This window comes from Astyanax mexicanus, chromosome 1 (assembly GCF_023375975.1).
Source record: "Astyanax mexicanus isolate ESR-SI-001 chromosome 1, AstMex3_surface, whole genome shotgun sequence".
Classification (NCBI taxonomy): Eukaryota; Metazoa; Chordata; class Actinopteri; order Characiformes; family Acestrorhamphidae; genus Astyanax; species Astyanax mexicanus.
Window position 1 is genome coordinate 117,046,984 of NC_064408.1, and position 26,238 is coordinate 117,073,221.

General features: G+C 39.5%; 1 protein-coding gene across 2 annotated transcripts in view; it reads right to left on the reverse strand.

The window, feature by feature from the left end:
• csmd3a (CUB and Sushi multiple domains 3a) overlaps positions 1–26,238 on the reverse strand; it is a 777,572-nt gene that overhangs the window by 295,590 nt on the left and 455,744 nt on the right. For both annotated transcript variants that reach the window (XM_049467549.1, XM_049467548.1), the window contains exon 31: positions 24,646–24,762. In XM_049467549.1, coding sequence (XP_049323506.1) covers positions 24,646–24,762 — 117 coding nt within the window. The remainder of the gene's footprint in view (positions 1–24,645; positions 24,763–26,238) is intronic.

The window sequence follows — 26,238 nt, forward strand, 5'->3', positions numbered from 1 at the left end:
CTTTCAGGAGAAACAGCCAATCAGCTTGCTGGTTTTGCGGAGAGCTGTTTAGTGTGGGGGAAGCCCCGCCCCTCCCCTCGCTGTGAGTTCAGGCAGCTATTCGGAGCAGCTGTCGTTAAAACTAATCTGGATATACGGAGATTTTTCTAAAAGAAAGGTAACTAACCATGTAAACTGTGATGAGATTGTTTCTGATAGCTGGTTAAAAAGACTCTTCTCTGAATCAAAACATAAATTAAACCCATTGTGTGTTTAATAAAATCCAGCTTGTGACTCAGTTAGCTTAACTTTAGAATTAGCTAGATAGATATTCAGGGTTTGAGAAAAATCTACATATATATATATAATGCCCTGCCCTGATGTGCCTGATCAGCCAATAACTATCATTTCCAAACTCTATTTGTTCAGGGCTAGTTTTAGGGTTGGTTAGAATTTGTTTAAATCTCAAGTATTGTGGTGTAATGTATTATTTAGAAGGGGTAGAAGAGATGGTTGAGCTGGAGAGAGAGAAAATGTGGAGAGGGCTGAAATTAACTGAACTGATCAGGAGTGGACTGAACAATAGAAAGAAGTATTAATGAAAGATTAGTGTAGGCCCCTTAGGACTATTATTTACTTATGGAATATATCTGATCCATGTCCTTCTTGTAAATTTGTGCACCCTTCAATTTCACATATATATAAATATATATATATATATATAGCACAAGCCCTCGGTTGGGCTGTTGGGGCGGCGGAAAAAATCCCTTATTTTTAAGTCCAAAACTTGACAGGTATGGCTAAACTTTGACAGACAGGTAAAGCCAAATCTAACGCAAAACAACTAAAGTTAACCCTGTACTGGTACAGTTAAAGCTTAACCTCATCACTTCTCTACTACATTATGGAAAAATCTGTCATTCCTTTTGGCTAATAAGAGCTAAAGCTAAGCTTGAGGTGATGATAACACTAAACATAGACAGATGAAACTAAAGCTATACCTGGCGAGATAAACATGGACACCTTATGTTAACAGTAAACCCAGAGAACTAAGTTAAACCCTGAACGCTAAAGTTAGGGTATGTTTTGGCTTATAAGAGCTAAAGCTAAGCCTGGACAGCTAAAGCTAAAGCTATGTCTGGAAAGCTAAACATGGACAACCAAAGTTAAAGCTGAACCTGCAGTGTAGATAAAGTAAAGTAAAGTTAAAACTAAACCTGGAGAGCTAATGCTAGACATTGACAACTACAGATAAAGCTAAACACAGAGAGTTAAAGCTAAAACTAAACCTGGACAGCTACAGCTAAACTTAGAGAGTTAAAGATAAAGCAAAACATGAAAAGCTAAAATTAAACCTGAACCGCTTAAGTTAAAGCTTGGGATCAGTGTGTGGTTTTGAGCCCAGAAATTGCCAGAATGATTTTTGCTATCTGGGTTATTTCTGTTTTAACACACTGATTAGTGGGGATACTGACTATTCTGTGTATTTTTTTTTTATTGGCTTGCTTTAGACCAATAGTAGCTTGGTTACCGCCTGCTTTTGAAGGAACTGTAAAGGCGAATGGCTACAGTAGAAAATGACAGTCAGGTAACTCCTCTAAGTAATTGGCTTAATAATAACTGACTGACAACATAGGATAAGATAAGATATAACATAGCATCTGATTGGCCGCAGTGAAAAATGATTGGCAGGTACCCCGCCCACTGCTGCCTCCTCTTCGTGCTCCGGCCTGCAGTGTACGTACTTCAGTCTCCACAAAGGGTTCCCCACTGGCTCAACAGACTCAACAGCGCTGTTGCGTTGGCGGCCAATCAAATCCATCCTCCTCTTTCAACCTGAAGCGCTGTTAACATGCCTGTAGAGCAAAGGGCTCTCTAACATAACAGCCCATCCACTTTTAACGTTCCATTATCAGGAGGAAACGGCCCCGCCCCCTCCCTCTCTCTCTCAACAACAGCACTACACATCATTAAACCCGCCCGGAGCGCTGCACGGAGTCGGGGTCATCACCACCGCCCGGAGAAAGACGTGCCCGATCTCACCCTGTCCAGTCACACGGCACCCATGGGGGCGTGCTGGCGAAGAGAACCGCTGAGCCAACCAATAGGGTCAAGCGGCCGAGTTCACGGCAGACTGGAGGAGTCTGGTAGCCTGCAGCATAAACACAGAGGGTCCTGACCTCATATGCACGATGCTCTGTTTGTAGATGGAGGGGCTTGACTTTAACGCCAGTGCAGAATCCGGACCACTTTAGAGGGTAAAGGAATGTTCTGATGAATGAAAACAAAAGCTATTTCATGTCTAAATTATGCATCTTTAGTTTAGCGCTTTAGTTTGGAGCTTAATAAAAGCTAACAAAGCTAACAAGATATGGAAGCTCACCATATGAAGCCCCATTAGAGCTGATGGTAGTGTATTATGTGTAAAAACATATTTATTATTAAAAAAAAACAAAAAAACATTTTATTTGGAAAACTAATCAAAAGCAGTCTAAAACACTCCAAAAACATGGACAGCCAACGTTAAAGATAAATCTACAGAGCTAAAGTTCAAGCTAAAACTAAACCTGGAGAGCTAATGCTAGACATTAAAAGCTAAAGTTAAAGTTAAACCTGGAGAGCTAAAGATTAAGCTAAAACTAAACCGGCAGAACTAATGCTAGACATAGACAGGTAAAGTTAAAACTAAACCTGCAGAGCTAAAGTGAAAGCCAAACCTAAAACTGGAGAACTAATGCTAGACATTAAAAGCTAAAGTAAAAGCTAAACCTGTAGAGCTAAAGATACAACTAAACTTGGAGGACTAATGCTACACATCAAAATCTAAAGTTAAAGCTAAACTGTCAAAGCTAAAGTTAAAGCTAAACCCGGAGAACTAAAGTTTAAGCTACAACTAAACTTGGAGACACAGATAGCCAAAGTTAAAGCTGAACCTGCAGAGCTAAAATTAAAGCTACAACTAAACCTTGAAAACTTATGCTAGACATTAAACCCTAAAGTTAATGCTACACCTGCAGAGCTAAATTTAAAGCTAAAACTAAACCTGGAGAGCTAAGGCTAGACATTTAAAGCTAAAGTTAAAGCTAAACCTGCAGAGCTAAAGTTAAAGCTAAAACTAAACCTGGAGAGCTAAGGCTAGACATTGAAAGCTAAAGTTAAAGTTAAACCTGATGAAATAAAGTTAAAGCTTAACACAGAGAGAAAGTTAAAGCAAAAATAAACATTCATTTTTTGGACCCATTAGTACAAAACAGTCTAAAACATTCCAAAAACATTTGTTTTCAGTTGAGAGTAAGCTGTGTGTGATTGGCTGCCATATCATGCTAGCGGAACATAAATGCCACTTAATAGCGCTAGACTAAGGAACCCTGAGTGTTCCGGTAACACAGCGTGCTATCAGCTAGCAATTCATCCCACGTAGCTTGTTTTAACACTGTAAACACACAAACTATAGTTAGATATGCTCACCTCTGAACGACAAAAGGGCTAGCAGCTAATGCTAATACTTCTAATGCTGCTGCACCCAGCCTTAGTGCTGTAGAAACTTCACTAAAAACTCACCCTTATAACACTGTACTTCAGCAGAGTGGCTTTACTGCTAAATAAATAAAATGTAGTTATTATTAACACAGAGAAAACTAACTGACGGAAATTAGACACTGGAGATGATATGCTTTCTATAGCCATTGCTCTGAAACTGTTGCAGCATGGACCTTATTGAAGATGAAACGTCAGAAGTGACACATATTGAAGTGACTATTTTCAGCTGACTGACTGTTTGAGCCATTATAGATCGCTCTGCTGTTTGATATCAAAGCTCTAACAACTTAAATGGAATGAAAATCTTCTCCCATTGTTGGCACCCATGAAAGACGTGACGTTCCCCCACCTCCTAAATCCCAATTGAACCTCGGCTTCAGGGTTAAGCGTGGCTGTTTATTTCTGTTAGCGTCTGACGCTGTATGTACGGCCTGTTCGCCTTTCCAATCTATTCCTCCCTCGCGTTCTCTCTCTCCTCCTTTATCTCTCCCTCTTTTTCTACCCTTTTCTCTCTGACCCTCATCTTCTCCTTCAGACAGCAGCACATGCTTCCTCTCCTTCTAGAACTTTTCCTGCTCTTCTGAAGAGTCTGGAGGAACGCTTGCTTTGTGCGTCTGCATTCTCAGCTGTCTTCACTGCGCCTCCACAGGGCTTCCCGCCCCACTGAGAAATATACTTAGCAGTCACTTCCTATCAATACACAAATAAACTGCTTCTGGTGAACAGAGCGTAGTGATTTTTCCCATTCACCATGTTTTTGTGCATTGAAAAAGCAAAAGAAAAAAAAGGAAAAACACAGAAAAACATATTGCTAGGACGAAGGTGGAAAGTGAAAAGGTGAAAACGAATGGTGGAAAAGCAGCTTCTAAATAAACACAAACAAAACAAGCCATGAGCATCTCTGGTGCTTACATAGTAAAATATATGTCCTATCGTATATTGCCCTATACTACCCTATATTTCCCTGTACAACCATTATACCTCCCTATACAACACTCCCCTATACTCTGTATCCAATGGTACACAACCCTATATAACCCAATACATCCCAATACTACTCTACACTACTGTATAATCCCATATTCTACCCTATACTAACTTATACTTTCCTACAGTACCCTGTGCAACTGTACAATTCTCTATATTACCTTATACTCTATATACAAACCTATACTACACTATATAATCCAAGTCTTCCCTATATTATTCTATGCTACTCTATACGCCCATTTACTACCCTGAATAACCGTATACAGCTCTTGACTGCCATATACTACCCTATACTACGTTGTATTCTCAACCCAAGTCTACTTTATACTTCCCTATATTAGTCTAAACTACTCTATACTCCCATATACTACCCTAAACCACTTTGTACTACTCTATACTCCCATATACTACCCTAAACAACCCTATACAACTCTATACTACCCTAAACAACCCTATACAACTCTATACTACCCTAAACAACCCTATACAACTATGTACTGCCATATACTACCCTATACTATGTTGTTTTCTCAACCCAAGTCTACTTTATACTTCCCTACATTAGTCTAAACTATTCCATACTACCATATACTACCCTATACAACTCTATACTGCTATATACTACTCTATATGATGTTGTATTCTCAACCCAAGTCTACTTTATACTTTACTACATTAGTCTAAACTATATACTACCCTAAACAACTTTGTACTACTCTATACTACCCTAAACAACCCTATACAACTCTATACTACCCTAAATAACCCTATACAACTATAAACTACCCTAAACAACCCTATACAATTCTAAACTACCCTAAACAACCCTATACCACTCTATACTACCCTAAACAACCCTATACAACTATATACTACCCTAAATAACCCTATACAACTATTGCATACCCTAAACAACCCTATACAACTCTAAACTACCCTAAACAACCCTATACAACTCTATACTACCCTAAACAACCATATACAACTATAGCATACCCTAAAGAACCCTATACAACTATAGCATACCCTAAAGAACCCTATACAACTCTATCATAGCCTAAACAATCCTATACAACTCTAAACTACCCTAAACAACCCTATACAACTCTATACTACCCTAAATAACCCTATACAACTATAGCATACCCTAAACAACCCTATACAATTCTATACTACCCTAAACAACCCTATACAACTCAATACTACCCTAAATAACCCTATACAACTATTACATACCCTAAACAACCCTATACAACTCTATATTACCCTAAACAACCCTATACAACTATATCATACCCCAAACAACCCTATACAACTCTATACTACCCTAAACAACCCTATACAACTATATCATACCCTAAACAACCCTATACAACTCTATACTACCCTAAACAACCCTATACAACTATATACTACCCTAAATAACCCTATACAACTATTGCATACCCTAAACAACCCTATACAACTCTAAACTACCCTAAACAACCCTATACAACTCTATACTACCCTAAACAACCATATACAACTATAGCATACCCTAAAGAACCCTATACAACTATAGCATACCCTAAAGAACCCTATACAACTCTATCATAGCCTAAACAACCCTATACAACTCTATACTACCCTAAACAACCCTATACAACTCTAAACTACCCTAAATAACCCTATACAACTCTATACTACACTAAACAACCCTATACAACGCTATACTACCCTAAACAACCCTATACAACTATATCATACCCTAAACAACCCTATACAACTCTATACTACCCTAAACAACCCTATACAACTGTATAATTATCTATCTACCTCATAGTTCTAATATTTACTGGCTGTTGGCAGGGTGGTTTTGGTTAAGGTTTTTTCATTTATTAAGACACTACTCATTCCACCTGGCAGCATCCATAAAATGATTATGTGTTTTAAAAAATGATCTAAAATCACCTAAAGCTTTAGGGAAACACTTGGATAAAAACCTGACTGTCTGTTGTCTCTTATGCAGATAAAAGCTTTGTTCTCGCAGAGGAAACATTTAAAAACTGGAGTCGCTCACAGCTGCCAAATTCTCGCCTCAGGCCTCAGTTGTAAAGTCATGCAAGGCCTCCTCATTATCTCCAACATCGGGACATGCACAAAGTTTAGAGCACACACACACACACACACACACACACACACACACACACACACACACACACACACACACACACACACTGCAGAGGGACAATATGGCTGGAAATATGCTTCTCTATTAAATCAGCTTCCTACGGGTGAGGAAACTTGGCAAGAACACAGTCGAGCCACTCTTTGCCCCTGGGCTTTCCAACAGGCAAGGTGTGGCCCTGTGACGGCCACTGAGCTCCAGTAATGACTGGGTTTGATAGACGTGGTATTTTTTTAACAGCTTGTGCATCATTCACCAATAACTGGGAAGATGGGTTGTCATTAATGGTGTGTTTTTTATCCATCAAGTAGTTGCAAAAATAAAACCCCAATATTAGAAAAAAAAACACAAAAAACTTTAAAATATTGAAATATTTTGTAGAGCATTTCTGAATAAACTTCTCTATTACATGACTATGAACCCTCTATGGCATGAATTATATTTTTAAGCAGTCCCCATGGATACAACTCTGGAAAAAAAATAATAAAGCACTTCTAAATTATTAGTTTCTTTGATTTTACCAAATTGAAAACCTCTGGAATATAATCAAGAGGAAGATGGATGATCACAAGCCATCACATTTTTGCACCAGGAGTAAAGGCATAAAGTTATCCAAAAGCAGTGTGTAAGACTGGTGGAGGAGAACATGCCAAGATGCATGAAAACTGTGATTAAAAACCAGGGTTAATCCACCAAATATTGATTTATGAACTCTTAAAACTTTATGAATATGAACTTGTTTTATTTGCATTATTTGAGGTCTGTTATTTCAGACATTTTTCATTTTCTGCAAATTAATGCTCTAAATGACAATATTTTTATTTGGAATTTGGGAGAAATGTTGTCTGTAGTTTATAGAATAAAACAACAATGTTCATTTTACTCAAACATAAACCTATAAATAGCAAAATCAGAGAAACTGATTCAGAAATTATAGTGGTCTCTTACTTTTTTTCATAGCTGTATAGCAAATATAAATGAGCTACCCAAAACATGCAGGCGGGGTCTATCTAACAGTCCACTATTATAGGCTATAGTGTAGATGCCTTTTGTACCTTCTGCTGTGAAATTAACTACATCCATCTAAAATCTGACCAATCCAGTGGCCATTTCAATCATCTTTAACCAATCAGAAACCCCAGATCAGTGCAGACCTCACAGTGAGGAGTCTGGACAGCGTGGACTGCAGGCATCTGCAGAGCTAATCCCAACCTGCTGCCTGTAAACACACCCAGGAGCCGAGTCGGAACCGGCGGCCCTGGCAGCAGCTCCTCCCCTGGACTTCCAGGAAGTGTGAGCGGGATTCTGACCAGAGGGATGTGGCAGCGGAGTGTGAATCAGAGAGTCTGCAGGCATGTGGCCAGTCTGTAGCTTCTCACACGCTCTGCTCCATCTATTACACAGTCTGAACCCTGTCCTAATCCACTGTCCTGCTCACTATTGAGACGTGCACTACACCCAAATCCTGTAATATTCGTAATAGTGAGCCAGCTTCTCATTCATACTCATCTTCAAAGGTCTCATTCTGCTAAAATCCATTTTTCTTTTTCTTTGTATGATACTATAGGTCTTTCTGAGTTTTATATGGATGCTGCATATGAAATATGCATATGTTTCTCAGCCTCCATTGCCTGCAGTAGCTAGTAAAAAAAAAAAAAAATCCTCGGAAATACAAGTTGATCAAAGAGACGTTAGGGTTTCTACGTCAACCAGTAGGTTCATGGCCTCGCCCACCTCGGCTCGGGACCACCTACAGGTGGTGCTGAACCCGGGCTATAGCTAAGAAGGAGCTAACAGCTCTGTTTACAGCTTTGTTTACAGAGCTAGTTAGCGCTAGCTATCTTGTCTAAATAACTGTACTTTTAAGTTTTACCAAGTCCTTAAATATACACTAGGGAAGTTGATAGCTCACTTGTTGCAGAAGTGCTGTCCTATTACAGTACTATGCTGGAGTTCAGTGAGATCTTTAGCTCCACCCATTCTTTCACTAATGGTAAAGTAAAGGGTGGCTGCTTGGCTATGGGCTGGAGTTTATACACCCATGAGACAGAATGGAATTAAATAAATGTAACACCTGAAATCATCAAGAGGAGTTTCCCAGCCTTTTGTACCATACATATGAAATTATAAAAAAAAAAAAAAACTATGTAGATATGTAGATGTAGTATGTAGATTTTAATTAATTAATGCTTCTATAGACAGAAACTGTAAGGTACGCCATTTTTCATCCCCTGCTGGAAATATAGTACATGAGTTTGGTGTTTAAATGTTAGAAGAGCACATTTTAAAACACATAGTATTGTATTTTTTGTACTATAAGGCACACTGGTTTATAAGGCACACTATCAATAAACGTCTATTTTCTGGTCTACTTTCATACGTAAGGCGCACTGAATTATAAGACGCATTATGCGACACTAGTAAGGAACAGGGGTGTTGTCAAATTTTCCTTTTAATTCAGCAGGTCATAAAGCTAACCTAAGTTAAGTAAACAAGTAAACTGTAATTCTTAAAAAATAATAATACTTTCTTTTAAAGTCAAACGAGTGCTGGATCTACACAGATTTCTCTACTGAAAACTGTTTATTTTAGGGTCAGTAAAGCGCTTCTGTTCATTTAGAGTAAGCTTAGATTTCCACTATAACTGGGTTCAGCAGCATTAGCATTAGCTGCTAACCACTAATAGCTACACAACAGCGTTACAGTGAAGAACCCTGAGTGTTCTGGTAAGCCAGGCCGATATTAGCTAGCGGTTCATCTAATGTAGCTTGTTTTAACAGTGAGATATACTTGCCACTGAATGGCGAAAGAGCTAGCGCTTAGCGCAGTTAGCGGTAAATGCTAATACTGCTCCAGCCTTGGTGCTGGAGAACTAAACTGAAACTCCTGTATAACTCTGTACTTCAGCAGTTACATTGGAGTGGCTTTACTGCTCCTTTTCCAACTGACTGGTAGAATTCATACATAAGAAGCACTGGATTATAAGGTGCACTAATGATTTTTGGGCAAAATTAAAGGATTTTAAGTGCTCCTTATAGTGCAAATAATACGTTATATAGTGCACTACGTAGGGAACAGGGATCCAATTGAGATTCAGCCTTTTTCTCTTTTTACTGCTCCTTTTCCAACTGACTGGTAAAATTCATACATAAGATGCACTGGATTATGAGGCACACTGATGCTTTTTGGGGAAAAATAAAAGGATTTTAAGCTAAGTTATATAAACAAAAATAAAACATTTTTTATTTAAGTCAAACAAGTGCTAGATATTAATCTACACAGATTTCTTAAATGAAAACTGTTTATTTGGGAGAGTAAAGCGCCTCCGTTTACTAAGAGTAAGCTTAGATTTCCAGATTTCAACTAAGGCTGGGTTCAGCAGCATTAGCATTAGCTGCTAACCACTATAGCTAATAGCTAATGCTGCCCGACAGCGCTACAGTAAAGAATCTTGAGTGTTCTAATAAGCCAGGGTAATATTAGCTAGCGGTTTGTCTTACATAGCTTGTTTTAATTTGATAAACACGAAGACTACAGCATGATATACTAGTCTCTGAATAGGGAAAGAGCTAGCGCTTAGTGCAGTTAGCGGCTAACGCTAATACTGCTTTAGCCTTGGTGTTGGTGAACTAAACCGAAACTTTACAGCTCCTTTTTCAACTGACTGGTAAAATTCATACATAAGATGCATTGGACTATAAGGTGCACTAATGATTTTTGGGGAAAATTAAAGGATTTTAAGTGTTCCTTAAAGTGCAAACTATAGGGTATGTAGTGCACTACGTAGGGAATGAGGGTTCCAATTGAGATTCAGCCCATTTCTCTGTTTCTCTGCCTTCAGCTCCCCACTCCTTACCCTCCCTCCCTCCCTCTCTTCCTCCCTCTCTCCTTCACTGCCTCTATTTCCTCTATTTCTCTCTCTCTCTCCTCCTGAGATTGATGGCTTTCTCCAGGCGAAGAATGATCTAAAAAAAAAAAAAACTCATCAGACAACATCAAGCCACGAGCAGCAGCCTCACTCCTCCCCCTCTCCTTTCACCCCTGCACCCCTCCCTCCCCGATCCACGCGGCAAATGGACCTAATTAATATGAACTCCAGAGCCATTCATTCAGAGTCGAGCTCCATGAAGTGCTTGAGTGCCCTGCATACTAAAGCGCCAAGGCTGCAGAGTGTGGAGGGTCGCGGCGCTCAGGAGCTACTGCTGCTGCATTTTAGTTTTTTTCAGCTTTTATTATTTGCTTTATAAGTGTTTTTCAGCTTTTTCAGATGGTCCTGCACAGACCTGCATGGACCTGCATGGATGTGTCTTCATTAGGGCTGAGTTAAATATCTACACAGCACAAAATCTGGTGATTTTTGGAGTTTACTCTCAAGTTATTCATAACATGTTAATGCTGATGCTGATTTAACCTTTATAGCTTTGTCGTAATATGAAGCAATAATTTGCACTCAGTTTGTTTGGTTAGAGTTCCCCCCGTAATGTGAGCAAATACTGTATAACCTAAATTAAACAGCTAAGACACATAAAAAAAGCAAGATAAATACATAAGAAAGTCTACATTTCTTAACATTACATTAAATCTTAAATCAATTATTTTATTCCATATTGGGCTTTTTCCCCCCAACCCTCCCTTACAATCTCATAAGACTACACATTAAGTTAGGGATGGAGGGACATGCCAATTATGCAAATAAATGATGCCAGGAGCCAATAGGAATGTTGTACCATATTTCTTGCTTGATGTACTAAGAAACGTTGGATAAACTTTACTTTTACTCTTGAAAATAGTTTATAGTAGTGAATAAATTCCCTCTAGGGCAGAGTTAAAATGACATTCTATTTGGGGATATTTAAACTGTTTTACCTAACATTTCTTAGTACTAAACCAAGAAATACAGTACATATTTCCTATTGGCTACTGGCATCATTTGTTTGCATAATGGGCGTGTCCCTGCACCCCTAAATCAACAGCAGTGTGTAGACTTACTCAGAGGTGTAAATATTCTACTCTAGTAAAGTTAAAAGTACCCATCTAAAAATCTACTTGAGTAAAAGTAAAATTGCCTACTTTAAAAACTACTTCAAAAAATTACACATTACTCATAAAATCTACTCAATTACAGTAATGTGAGTTAATATAATTCTTTACTTTCCACCTCTGGTCTTACTAAAGCCTATGCATATCCAGTCGAGAGTGCGCTATGCAGCGAAGCATGTTAATACTTCTGCATGTGCGTATCAGCGTCTCTGCATCGCTCTTCAGTTTTAACCATAGAGGCGTGAATGTATGGGCGTGAACATGAGGCCCGTCAAACCAATCACAGGTGCGGCTGTCCACGTCACGCTATGCGTAGTTACATTTCCAAAGAGGTGCGCGTAGGGTACATGGAGATGTGCTGGCTATGCTGTAGGTGCGACACAGAAGTATAAATTGCCCTTAATGGTAATGAAGGGTTAAGGGTACTAATAGATTCTGGGGCAGAGTAAAGGTAATGTTTATTACATCACACAAAAAAAAAAAACAGTACATATTTCCAATTGGCTCCTGGCATCAATTAATTGCATATTGGGCATGTCCACCTACCCTCGCTTACCATCAGTAAGACACTAACTCACACTAATGACTGAGTGTGTTGTGCAGGGACATGCCCAATATGCAATCAGTTGATGCCAGGAGCCAATAGGAATGATGCATTTCTTGTGTGATGCACTAAGAAATGTTAGATGAACTTTCTCTTTATTTGTGAAGACTCTCAACTACTTTTTAAAGATCCCATGAGAGAGTTTTTACTCAAAATTCAAAAGTTTTGATAGGTATGTGTGACCTTCAAATAGCCTCTAGAACAGAGTTAACGAGACAACCTGTTGAGGGATTTTTAGACTATTTTCAAGAATGAAGGTAAAGGTTATCTAACATTTTGGTACCACTTTAAAATAAGACTACCTTTATAAAGGGTTTATAAATGGTTTACAATTAGTTTATTAATGGTTACTAATTAGGTTGTAAATGCCTTAAAAATCATTCAACACATAGAAAGGGCAACTATATAGATGGCTGTGGGTTCACTATTTGGCAAACAACAGGTCATTGTTGCCCTTTCTACATTTGTGTTATAACTGATTATTACGATCTGATTTTAAGGCAATTATAACCTAATTAGTAACCATTAATAAACTAATTGTAAACCATTTATAAACCCTTTATAACAATAGTCTTATTTTAAAGTGGTACCAACATGTCTTAGTACATGGAACAAGAAATACCATACATACTTTCCTATTGGCTCCTGGCATCCTTTATTTGCATAAAGGGTGTGTCCTTCCACCCCAAACTCACCATCAGTGTGTAGTCTTACTGATGGTAAGCGAGGTTAAGCGTTGGACATGCCCAACATGTAATTAATTGATCCCAGGAGCCAATAGGAAAGATGGACTGTATTTTTTGAGTGATGTACTAAGAAATATAAGATAAACCTTACCTTTACTCTTGAAAATAGTCTAAAAATCCCCAATAGAGTGTCACTTTAACTCTGCCCTAGAGGGAGTTTATTCCTAAAGGCAGAAGGAAGATGCACCTAGATGTGTTTGTGCAAAGTGAAGCAGTGAAAAGTCTGATAAGTGAAAGGTTTATGACGGTAGCTTGCAGAAGAAGAGCCGTAATCGCTTCCAATATGTCAAAAACTCAGGGTACTGTATATCCAGGGACGGGCAGTAATAGTATACATGTAATAACATCCCCACACCTCAACCCTGAGTAGCACTGCCACTGGGACCGGACCCAAAAGGAATCAAAAACAAAATACAGCGCAGTAAAATATCTTTATTGCATCCAATATTTTATTCTATCTACTCACTGCCAAATGCTGTTAGAGTTTCCCTCTCCTGACTCCGCTCTTTCCACTTATCAAATCCCTCTTCTATCCCTCTTTCACCATCTTTCTCAGACCCTGTCCAAACAAATCTGGATATTTTAAAAAATTGAGGTTTTTAAAGTTTCAAAATTGTCCCACTAGGTTCTTGTTGGTCCAGAATCTCTGTTTGTGGACAGTAGGATCAGAAAAAAAAAAAACTGCACACAGCACATTTTGGTGCCTCCGCTGTGTTCAGTAATGTGAGATTAACATTAAATTAAGCTGTAAACATGTTATTAATCTGCAAATCTCAGAGAAAACAGAACCAATCCAGGCTCTGTCCATGTTTTAGGCTCATTCTGAACAGGCTAACCTATTTTAACAAAAAGCAGACATGCGTAGACTCATTGTGTGATGTCAAAATTCTCAGAAAGCTTTGTTTTACCTGTCGTTTTCAAAAAGCTCAGTCTTCAGTGACCAAAAATGCCGTTTTCGTGTGGATGGAAGGGCAAAACGGAGAAAAAAAAATCAGTTTTTATAAATATCTGTATTCATGTGAATAGGGCCTCAGTCTGTCCATGTTATTCCCGTTTTTTGGGTCTTCTTAACTGTATGTAATCAAATATATGTCATATTTCATATCTGTTTAACTTTTAAATATTTAATTTAGCAATATACACCCATTCCTGCATCTGTGGCTCAGTTATTAGCACCTTCGCCTGCCAGTGCCAGCGCTGAGGTCTTGGGTTCAAGTCCCTATCTGGTTGTAGTTTTCATGTCCTCTACTTTTTTGCGTGGGCTTCCTCCCACAGTCCAAAAACATGAAGATCAGGTAAATTTGATACTCTAAATTGTCCTCTGTACGTGTAAGTGATTGTGCCCAGACATGGACTGACACTCTGTCCCGGGTCAGCTCCTTCTAGTGCCTGATGCAGCGAAACTGAGACTGATAACAGTCTGGATGGTCCTTTTCCTCATTGATTCAAAGCGTATGGCTACCATTTCTTTCAAAAATGCCCTGAAACATAGGTACACATTTCCACTGAGTAAAGATCCATTCCAGATGTCTTCAAGCCCATTGATCCATTGATGCTTCCTCTAGACATGGTGAACATAATAAGGCTTGTGTTGTGTAGAGTAAAGTTGCCCTATTAAGTGGTATTAATGAATATAGTAACTCTGTATTGTAGAGATAGCTTGTTGGTGATAAAGGTGTAGAGCACAGTAATCTCTTGTCTGTGTGGTTCTATCAGCTATTGATGAATATTGGTTCTTGATGCAGTGTGTCTGAAGGATTAGAGATAAAATTCTTTCTGATTCCTTGAATGGTTTAATGATATTATGGGATGTAGAGGGAGAAATTTGAGAAATTGTTCCTTTGAGATACATTGTTTTCAAAAGCATTTGTTCCAAACTTGCAGCTTTGAAATGCAGGAATGGATGTATATCCATGAAACATGAACTTGGGTTCATAAGAGATTTTTGATTGTATTTTGTTTTGATTTTATATAATGCAAAGTGCAAAGATCAGGTAAATTTGATACTCTAAATTGTCCTGGTATGTGTGAGTAATTGTGCCCAGATATGGACTGACACTCCTTAGTGTCTGATGCAGCAAAACCGAGACTGATAACAGTCTGGATGGTCCTTTTCCTCATTAGAGAAAAAAAAATATTTCCGATTCCTTGAATGGTTTAATGATATTATGGGATGTTGAAGGAGAAATTTGAGAAATTGTTCCTTTGAGATACATTGTTTTAAAACATTTTAATACTTTTTTTAAAGCATTTGTTACAAACTTACAGCTTTGAAATGCAGGAATGGATGTATATATCCATGAAACATGAAATATCTTGGGTTCATAAGAGATTTTTGATTGTATTTTGTTTCGATTTTATATAATGCAAAGTTCTAAAGTTCTTTAGAGTCATAAATACATGAACCTTTGATCCAGCCCTTGATCCAGCCCTTCAAACTGCAAAAAAGGCCCTCACCCACCCAAGTAGGTACCACACAAAGGCCGGGACGCGAGGCTCCTGCAGTTACAAAGCGACAGCAATGTTTACAGCGACTCTAAAAACTCACACGATCAAAGCAGCCCTCCTTTCGGCGGCGTTGCGGAGATGACCGCAGGCAAAAAAGGCACGGCGGGTGCTGTGGAAGCCTGGCGCTCCACATCAGTGACACCGTGTCCTTGTTTTTTTCTTGTGCCTCCTCTTTCTTTCCTGTTGTCTCTGGGCTGTTCGACCCGAGGGCTCTCAGATATCCCCTCCAGCAGTTCAGCAATGAGGAAACGTGTCGGTATAAAGACGCACTCGCGAGAGATGAGTCACTGCGCTCAAACTGCTGCTGGTTGCCCTGCTTTACAGGGCTAATGTGCGTGCCACTATTGTAGTGCTGTCTTCAATAATTGACGCTCGTTTCATTAGGAATGAACGACTGGAAGGATGTTAGATCTGGAGTGTTTTGAAGCTGTGTGGCCGTGAGGGGCCGAGGAGAAGCGTTTAGCGCTTAGCGTTTAGCGTTTAGCATTTAGCATTTACCATCCATGCGCTCAGGGACCAGAGCCAGTTTACTAGTCCTGCTTTGTTATAGGCCAGAATCACTTCGCAGTTTTCTTAAGGCAGGAAATACCATGAAATTTTTACTGCACCGTGTTTCTGTTTCTTGATGAAGGATTCTTATAGCTGTGCTTCTTCTTTTCTTGTTGCCAAGCAACAACAGAGTTGAAACTCTTAATCCCCAGTAGTTTATCCCCACAGCTGGATGGTCAGTGTTGGTCTAGGTTGTCTACTATCAATCTAACGGTACATAAAAGTCGCAAAGGTTCGGTTCGCTTTATATATATATATACTTTATAATACAACGTTGTCATACCTTCTCACAACACTTAAAAGTAGTTTTGACAAAGAGAATGTCAAGCAGTGTGGTTTTGCTTGCCCTATTTTGGTCCATTTTTCCTGCAAATCCATCTCTCTCTCTGTCTCTCTCTCTCTCTCTCTCTTTCTTTTACTCGTGCCGTCTGTCTCCCTCTCTCTCGCTCTCTCACTGTTTCCCTCTCTGTCTCTGTCTCTGTCTCTCTCTCTCATTTACTCGCACCATCTGTCTCCCTTTATCTCACTCTCTCTCTATCTCCCTCTCTCCCACTTCTTTCTGTCTCTCTCTCTTGCTTGCTCTCTGTCTCTCGCTCGCTCTATCGCTCGTTCGATTTCTCACTCACTCATATTAACTCTCGCTTGCTCATACTGTCTCCCTCTCTCTCTCTTTCTCGCTTGCTCGCTCTCTCTCTCACTCGCACCATCTCTCTCTCTCACTCTCTGTCTCTCTCTGTTTCTCCTTTGCTCTCTCTCTCACTCACTCGTACTGTCTGTCTGTTTCTCTCTCTCTCTGTCTCTCGCTTGCTCTCTCTCTCACTCACTCATACTGTCTGTCTCTCTCTCTCCCTCTCGCTCATTCGCTTTCTCTCTCATTCACTCTTACTGTCTGTCTCTCTCTCTGGCTCGTTCGCTTTCTCTCTCACTCACTCTTACTGTCTGTCTCTCTCTCTCTCTGGCTCGTTCGCTCTCTCTCTCACTCACTCTTACTGTCTGTCTCTCTCTCTCGCTCATTCGCTTTCTCTCTCACTCACTCGTACTGTCTGTCTCTCTCTCTCTCTCACTTATTTGCTTTCTCTCTCACTCGCTCATACTGTCTGTTTCTCTCTCTCCCTCTCGCTCATTCGCTTTCTCTCTCACTCACTCTTACTGTCTGTCTCTCTCTCTCTCGCTCGATCTCTTTCCCTCTCACTCACTCTTACTGTCTGTCTCTCTCTCTGGCTCGTTCGCTTTCTCTCTCACTCACTCTTACTGTCTGTCTCTCTCTCTGGCTCGTTCGCTTTCTCTCTCACTCACTCGTACTGTCTTTCTCTCTCTATCTCTCTTTCTCTCTCTCACTCTCGCTTATTCGTTCTCTCTCACTCACTCGTACTGTCTCTCTCTCTCACTCTCGCTCATTCGCTCTCTCTCACTCACTCGTACTCTCTCTCTCTCTCTCACTCTCGCTCGTTCGCTTTCTCTCTCACTCACTTGTACTGTCTGTCTCTCTCTATCTCTCTCTCTTTCTCTCTCTCACTCTCGCTCATTCGCTCTCTCTCACTCACTCGTACTGTCTCTCTCTCTCACTCTCGCTCATTCGCTTTCTCTCTCACTCACTCATACTGTCTCTCTCTCTCGCTCTCTCTCGCTCTCTCTCTCGCTCGTTCGGTTTCTCTCTCACTCACTCGGTTTCTCTCTCACTCACTCGTACTGTCTCTCTCTCTCTCTCGCGCTCATTCGCTTTCTCTCTCACTCACTCTTACTGTCTGTCTCTCTCTCTCTCTCTCTCATTCGCTTTCCCTCTCACCAACTCGTACTCTCTCTCTCTCTCTCTCTCGCTCATTCTCTCTCTCTCTCTCTCTCTCTCACTCACTCATACTGTCTGTCTCTCTCTCTCGATTGGTATCTCTCACTCGCGCCATTTCTCTCTCTCTCTCACTCTGAGATATTATAATACAGTAAAAAATTATCTAGTCTGTCAGACCTAAACTACACTACACTGTTATTACTGTCACCTCACCATAATACAGGGAAATTCCAGCATAAAAAAAAAAAACCGTATCATGATTTGAATTTATTTTAGGTGATTGACACCACTAATATAATTTAATTTTAACAATGTAATGCTGGTACTTAAACACTGAAATGTACTGAAAACGTACTGAACCATGGGTTTTACACCGAGGAGTGAACTGTGAATTTTCTGTACCGTTACACCCCTAATCAGATGCGCACCTGTATTTCCACACCTCACTTCCAGACCACCACACCCAACGAGCATCACAACACACCTTATGCAGGGTGTAATATAGAGTCTGTGGTCTTGAGGGCATCATATGTTGCTCTAAGATCTTAATGTACAATTCTGCATTAATGCTTAATCAAAAGGGAAAATTCATATAGTGCTCTAGTGCTGTCCTGGACTTGATAATAAAACACAGTGGATCAACACCAGCAGATGATCAGCATGTCTCTCCAAACCATCACTGATCATCAGTAAATTTTACATTTCATTTGTAAATCAAGGGATCAGAGTCTGGAGGAGAGTGGAGAGACACACAGTCCAAACTGCTTGAGGACCAGGAACCACGCCTCATGAGGCGTCCCCTGACACTGAATTTGGTCTGGCAGGACTGATCCACTCTCTGAACGCCCTATGCTTATTCTCACTGGCGACTGATAGCTCTCCTCAGAGCTTTTAAGAAGCTTAATCCTCCAGCAGGCTGGACTGGACTGATGGTTCATAAGTCCATTTTACACAGTCAGGGTTCTCCCTCTTTATGCCTGCATATTGTCTTTCCCTGAACGAGCTGACGGCAGATTTTCACAGAAATCTCAAATGCCAAAGGAAGTGAACTCCTGCCACAATTACTGTTTTGCTACACATTGGTTTAAATCAATTTACGTTATGTTTTTTGTAAATGTCACTGCATAATTACATCCAAAATTACATAAATTCATTTCATGTCCAATTAACTTCCTATATTCACAGGTACAAGTCTGGGCTTGCACTGTTTTTATGAGGTGTATGAGGTCAAATACACGTAATCTAAGTAAGGAGTAACTTAAGATGATGAAAATACATTTATTGTGTTTTAAATGACATGTGTTTGACTTTAATTGGAGAGTGTTTAAATTCTCACATGTAATATTCTGCCCACATTTTCTATATTCCATAAATCAAATCATAACTAAATCTATCTCTTTCTTTTCTTTCTAATCTGCAGCTTAATACAGCTGTACTGTTTATATATATTATATATATATATATATATATATATATATATATATATATATATATATATATATATATATATATATATATATGTATACAGATCTGGAAAAAATAAGAGATAATTTCTCCCAAATTCTAAATAAAAATATTATTAGTCATTTAGAGCATTTTATGTGCAGAAAATGAAAAATGGCTGAAATAAAAAAAAGACGCAGAGCTTTCAGACCTCAAATAATGCAAAAAAAAAAAAAAAAAGTTAATATTCATATTCAAGTTTTAAGAGCTCAGAAATCAATATTTGGTGGAATAACCTTGGTTTTTATGCAGCTTGCCATGTTCTCCTCCACCAGTCTTACACACTGCTTTTGGATAACTTTATGCTGCTTTACTCCTGGTGCAAAAATCCAAGCAGTTCAGTTTGGTTTGGTTTGATGGCTTGTGATCATCTGTCTTTCTCTTGATTATATTCCAGTGTTTTTTTTAATTTGGTAAAATCAAAGAAACTCATAATATTTAAGTGGTCTCTTTATATTTTTGTGTTTAATGTTGGTTCTGGACTTCTTAGACTCTTTTAAGCTGCAGCTAATTTACAAATGGACACTGTTTTCATTTAGTTCTCAAATAAAAAGGATAGACTGAGTGTTTAGTTTGTTGTTCCATTACAAAAGCTTGAAGACCAGAACCAGCCGGTTCCGAAACAGCTTCTTCCCCCAGGCGGCCAGGCTGTGGAACAGCCAGTAGAACAGTGTTCTGCCCAACCCACCCCACTGACACCCATACAAACTCTGCACCCTGCACTTTACTTTACACTGCATCTATCAGACTTTCCCATATTTATACAGCATTCTGCCCCCTGTACTCCCCACTCAACTCATTCCTTACCTGCACTTACTCATAGTTATTCTGTCACCTACTGGACTATTTCCTCACTTCCACACACACACTCTAGATATCTGCATAAATAAATCTGTGCAATATTTGTTCTGTGCAATATTCTATCATGTTTATTGTTATTGAGTGTATTGTGTATATTGTTTAAACTGTAAAGGTATCTGTATGTCTTATTTTATATTATATTTTATTATATTCACTCACATGTACACCTGTACCTGTGACAATAAAAATCTTGAATCTTGAATCTTGAAAAAATAGTGCAGCTTTAGACATTCTAATGTTTAGCACAACAACCCTGTAGAAACAATAATAATCATAAAACAATCATAAAATATATTTTTATCTACTTTTAAAAGCGTGATGTACCTGGAAAGTTCAAAACCTGCACTTCTCAATACATTTAAACGAGCAACAACTGAGAGATTGAGTGAGAAAAAAAGTTACAAAAATGCTTAGCTCAGCTCATCACCAGCAACAACAGTAAATGCTTGCGTTTAACCCATAAACTGAAATAGACAGCCGCGCTTAACCTTTAAAAAAGTCTGACGCTAAGTCTTCTCAGCGCTTTTCTGCTAGCTCTGCATTTCTGACGGGATATTTTAGGACGATGTTTCGCAGCCGGGGTTCGCACAGTTTTCGAATCGGTCCTGCTGAGGCATTTGAGGACACGGATAAAAGAAGCCGAGGCACAGAAGAAGAGCCTCGCAAGATTAGATGCCCCTCCGCATTACGGATATCTTTTATAAGCGCTCCAAACATTGTGGACAGGCTATTTGCTGAAGCCCAAACGGGCTTGTTCGTTTAGGGTTGGAGACCGTTACTCAAAGTGAAGGGCATTATACATTTAAAAAGCGAGAGAAAAAACTCAACGTCTCAGTCTTGTTGCGGGTAATTAGCATTGCATGAAGGGTGAACTTCTGGGGCTCTGGCTTTTCACCACGGGGAAAAAGGCTTTAAAAGCAGTCCATCACCGCCGCGGCAATTCATTCTGGGGTAAACTCGCTCTGTGTGTGGCTGTGAGAAATTGTGCCAAGGCTGAATGATGAACAGAATGATGAACTCTGGGGAAGTACAGCCTACTGACTTCATGACATTCGAGCGGTGGCCCGGAGGAAATGGAAGCCGAGGGTGCTCCTAAACGTCTTGATCAAATGCGGCCCGGCCGCTGCTCTTCTCTGCGGTTCCTCTGGCTTTATTGGGTCGGGTTATTTCCTTTTATTCTGATGATAAACCAGCCTATCTGCTGGGCCTCGGATAGACGATGCACAGCAATCAAATGAAAAGAGCTCTAAAAAAAAAAAAAATGCACAGTCTGATTTATCTGGTTTACCTTACATTCAGGGCTCCACTGTTCATTTGTAGTCACAGAAACTTCCCCAGTGTTTCTGAGGTGTGACTGTAAATGTTGTAAATGTGTATCTTGATTGTATTGGAAATTGTATTTGCATTTTACATTTTAGTGCCTGAAAGTGTGTGGTGACCTGGAAAGAACACAATACACAAGAGATCATAACTAAAGATTCACCAAAGACCTTAAGCCCTTGAGTTTGTGGCCTCTTTTAACGAACTACAGGCAAGTCGTCAATCGCTCAGCTTGATTAAGGGCGTGTCAGAGTGTCTTTGCTATCGTAATGACAGGAAAAGTACACCTTGCGCAGCTCTAAACACACAAAAGGCATATACTAATATACTAATTCTCTTAATTAATCAATCAGCTGTGTGTTTTGGGAGTAACATAAAATAATAAACCAATCAGCAGGGCACTTGCCATTCCCTTTAAGAATGTGCCAGGTGCGCTCTGACTTTGGCTATATCTACATCTTACAGAGACATACAGTACTGTGCAAACGTTTTTGCCACCAAAGCAAATTACACTAATTCAGTTATCTCAGCAAAACGAGTGTTTTTACCTGAAAAAAAGCACCAGAACAGATTTGAACAGATGCAAATAAACATAAATAAAGTAACAAGGAATTTGTATTTTTAACTAAGTATGTTATATCCTGTGAGCCGAGCTGAAGAACTAAGTGTAGAGATTCCAGATTTCTCCTGGATGCTCCTCAGCCAGCATGAGTATACGTTCAGTTCCGTCAGCAGCTCACCTGATTTACCACATTTACCAACTTATTTACCAAATCAGGTGTTGATTAATATGATGAGAACTAGAAATATATCATGCCTGACTAAACAGGCAGAGAGAAAATAAGAGACACTGCTGGGATGTAGAACGAAGCAATAAAATTTATTGAAATAAACAACAAAATAAACAATATAAAAGAGGACTAGAGCAACACACTAAAGTCGGGCAAAACTGAAAACAAATATAAACACTGACAAAGTAAACGGGACTGGGCCAAAAGAAACAGGGACTAAGGAATAAGTGGAACGGCCAAAACAATAAAACCAGGAAGTAGTAAGGGGAATGGGGAAAAACAAAGGGAGCACTAGACTACAAAATAGCAAACAGAAAACTACTAAGCAGAGCTTAGGAAAATGGCTAGCCTAAGAAAGTAAACAGGGCAAACAAACAAAACAAGAAATAAAACAGGGATACTTAGGCCAGGAGGAGTCCAAGGAAAAAACAGGAACTAGGGAAGACAGGCTTGGGAGATAGAACGCTTTGTAGAGTAGCAAACAGGCTGGAACCACAAGGAAACACAGACCATGAGAGCGACCAATACTCGGCAACAGCAGAGAGGAGCAGCGTGCTTATACGCAACTCTGCCCAGGTGAAGCTGATCTCTAATCAGGGCTGGATGACTGCATGAGCGTGCCCTGATTAGAGGAAGTCCATATATGGGCATGGAGTGCCTCTCAGAGTGTGTGTGTGTGTGTGTGTATGTGTGTGTGTGTGTGTGTGTGTGTGTGCTCTAATTAGGGGAAGTCCTTATTTGGGCATAGGGTGCTTGGCTTGGCTGGACGGGCCTGACAAAATAACTCTATTAAACTCAGATGAGCAGGAGAGATTAGGAAATGTTTTAAGGAAACAGGTGATGTTAAAGCACTGCTTTTTGTAAAATTGCTGTTTGTATTTATTGTAATGTTTGTGTTTTACTGAGCTAATAAACACTTACTGCACAGATAAGACACTTATTCTTTACTGAAAATCCCACAGGTGCCTAAAACATTTGCACAAAACTGTACGTTCAATTAATGTCCAATAAATGCACTTTACACTTACAGAAAATGGACAAACTCCCCTTTAGCACTACAATTCCCAGAATGCTTCAGCCAGGATCATGTGTTTGGACTTTGCACCATTTTCATGTTGGTTCCCTGGATTTCAGCTGCACCTTTTTTATAACTGGACACTTTTTTTAGTTTTAATTTATTTCTCAAATATAAAGAATAGATTGCGAGTTTAGGTCGTTGTTGTTTCACAAGTGAGCTGGTGAAATTTCTTCCCTCTTAAATATTGCTATGAAAAATTACAATGTTTAGAAACCACAGTAACTCCATCAGACAAAGTGTCCGACCACGTAAAGTTACAGAGCAGGCAGTCCAAGAACTAAGCAAAACAGTGCCAAAAAATGTCCAACACTAACTGCAAAATTCCACACCTTGTCTTAAAGCTGCAAAAGGGGACCGACTACACACTAAAGACTATGGGTTTAGAATGGGGTGCCATAAAAGCTCCATATTGTATACAGTACATACAAGTCCAGGCTTTGTCCAGTCTTTATTCTGCAGTTATAATCACACTATCCCCCAGTTGTGGGTTAGCAAACAGAGTCTGCTTTGCCAAGCCGCTGTAATAATACAGCATAACATGAAAAATGGGTGCAATTTCAGGCCTGGGGATGGCGAGAAGAAGGTGGAGGAATCCGCAGAATACAAAGTAAAGAAAATATCTTGCTGTATAAATATAGGTTTGGCTGTGGTTGCGTTGTTTACTTAAAGCTGCCGGACAGGTATTTATGGAGTCTCTTTAAAGTATGCGGTGTTTTAAAGCCCGCAGAACATAAGTGCACCAAACTGAGTTTCATCTAAAAGAGCTAGAACAGCTAAAACAGCTGAGTCTGCAGAATCTGATTACATCAAAGCGAGGAACGGTGAAACAATGAAGAGATGAAGAGCACATTGAGTTTGAAAGAGAGGCTCCATTGATGTCTCAGCACAAAAAAACTGAAAAAAATAAATAAATAAAAATAACAAAATCAAACAAAAGAACCAGCCCGACTCGAGTGTTTTTTTTTTTTTTTTTTTTGCTAAAAAGCGTCGTTTGATGCCAGTAAATGCGAGTTCTACCGAGTGTGAAATAGAATCTACTCTCCAATCCACACAATCTGCTTGCGTGAGTGATGGCCGCGTCTGCTCGGCTTCTCCGAGTTCCAGCCACGCATTTGCTTATGTTAGCTAATGTACGCTGATATACTCTTATACAGGAAGATTCGCTGTAGAGACGGGCTCTTACCGAACTCTCCCGGCACGGCGATCTCGTAGAGGCAGCTGTGTCCTTTGGTGTAGTTGTGGGGGTAGTTGGGCGACAGCACCGTGCCCTCTGAACCGGTCGATCTGCTGCCGCACGGAGCTGCGGAGACAAACGGAGGTCAAACACGGGTGAGACGGAATCAATAAGCACTGAGTGAACAGACTTATAAAGCATTACCTGAGTATTAATGAACAGCTTATGTCAGGAAGAATCGCAAGATGATAAAAGCCCTTATTTTGACCCTATCAAAGTCTGTCATTTTTATGGATTGCATGCTGCCCTTGTCAGATTTTGGAAAATGAGCTATCAAAAAAAATGACCTCAGGTTAATATAGAAAAGTGCATGTAATGAAGAAAATGCAGAATGGTTGTGAGACTGTGGTGTTCTATGGTGTTTTGCCCAATGATCTAAGCCCAGTACATGCAGATGCACTGGTGAAGTCATTGAAATCAAGAAGGACTTCAAAGTTTCTCTTAAAGTAACTTTTTGTGACTCGATTACTGCTTTATTTCTCAATTTTCAGCACAAACACACGTTCTGAGGTTTAATCCGGTGTCTTGGGGGAGCTCTGTGTCATCTCTGAGTTTCCCCACAGCTGTGTATACACAAGTTCAGAGCGTGATATCAATGCTTTATAGCAGAAACTTAGAAAAAATATATAAAAAACTTTAAAAAATGACATTAAAAGAACCAATTGTGCCAAACAATGGAGTAGATGTGTCCAAATAGTGTGTCTTTTACAGAGAGATTTTACAAAGCAAATTCTTAGAGATAAGCCCAGCTTTCTGCTTGATGAAAAAGGAACCTTACATGAAGCATCGCACTTTTGTGGAACACAACCTGTTAAGACAAATGTAAGCTCAAGGCAAGCAGATGCATTGATGAAGCCAGGACCCTATAAGGACCTTCTTCTTCAAAGTTTCTTTTAAAGTAACTTTCTGTGACTCGATTACTGCTTCATTTCTCAGTTTTTTATTTAAAACACACATTCTGGAGTTTAATCCGGTGTCTGAGGGGAGCTCTGTGTCATCTCTGAGTTTCCCCATGGCTAAGTATACATACACAAGGTCTAATCTGTAAAGAATGGTGGTGGTAGTATCATGCTCTGGGACAGTATTAAAGTTGCAAAAATTGGATGGGTTTTCTTACTATTAGCTATGTTCCAATATTCAATTGCGATCCCAGAAACACATCAGATGTGTATGTGGAATGTATGAAGCAGATTTTTATTACATTTTTGAATTGCTCTTTTATAGTCCCAATGTCAATCCTATTACAAAGATGTGCTCTGTGCATGATATCAGCGTTTCATCAAATGTTTTGAATCACTGCCACAATAACTTAATACAAAATAAAACACTTCAAAAAATGTAATATTAAAGGAACCAACTATGCCAACCAAAGAAGTAGATGTGTCCAAAAATGTGTCTTTTACAGAGAGATCAAGCAAATTCTCAGAGATAAGCATAGCTTTCCGCTTGATAGCTCCTGCTATGCTGGATAAGATGAAACCGAAACTTTCTGTGAAGCACTGCACTTTGGGTAAAGAATGTTTCTTTAGGAGCACAAACTGT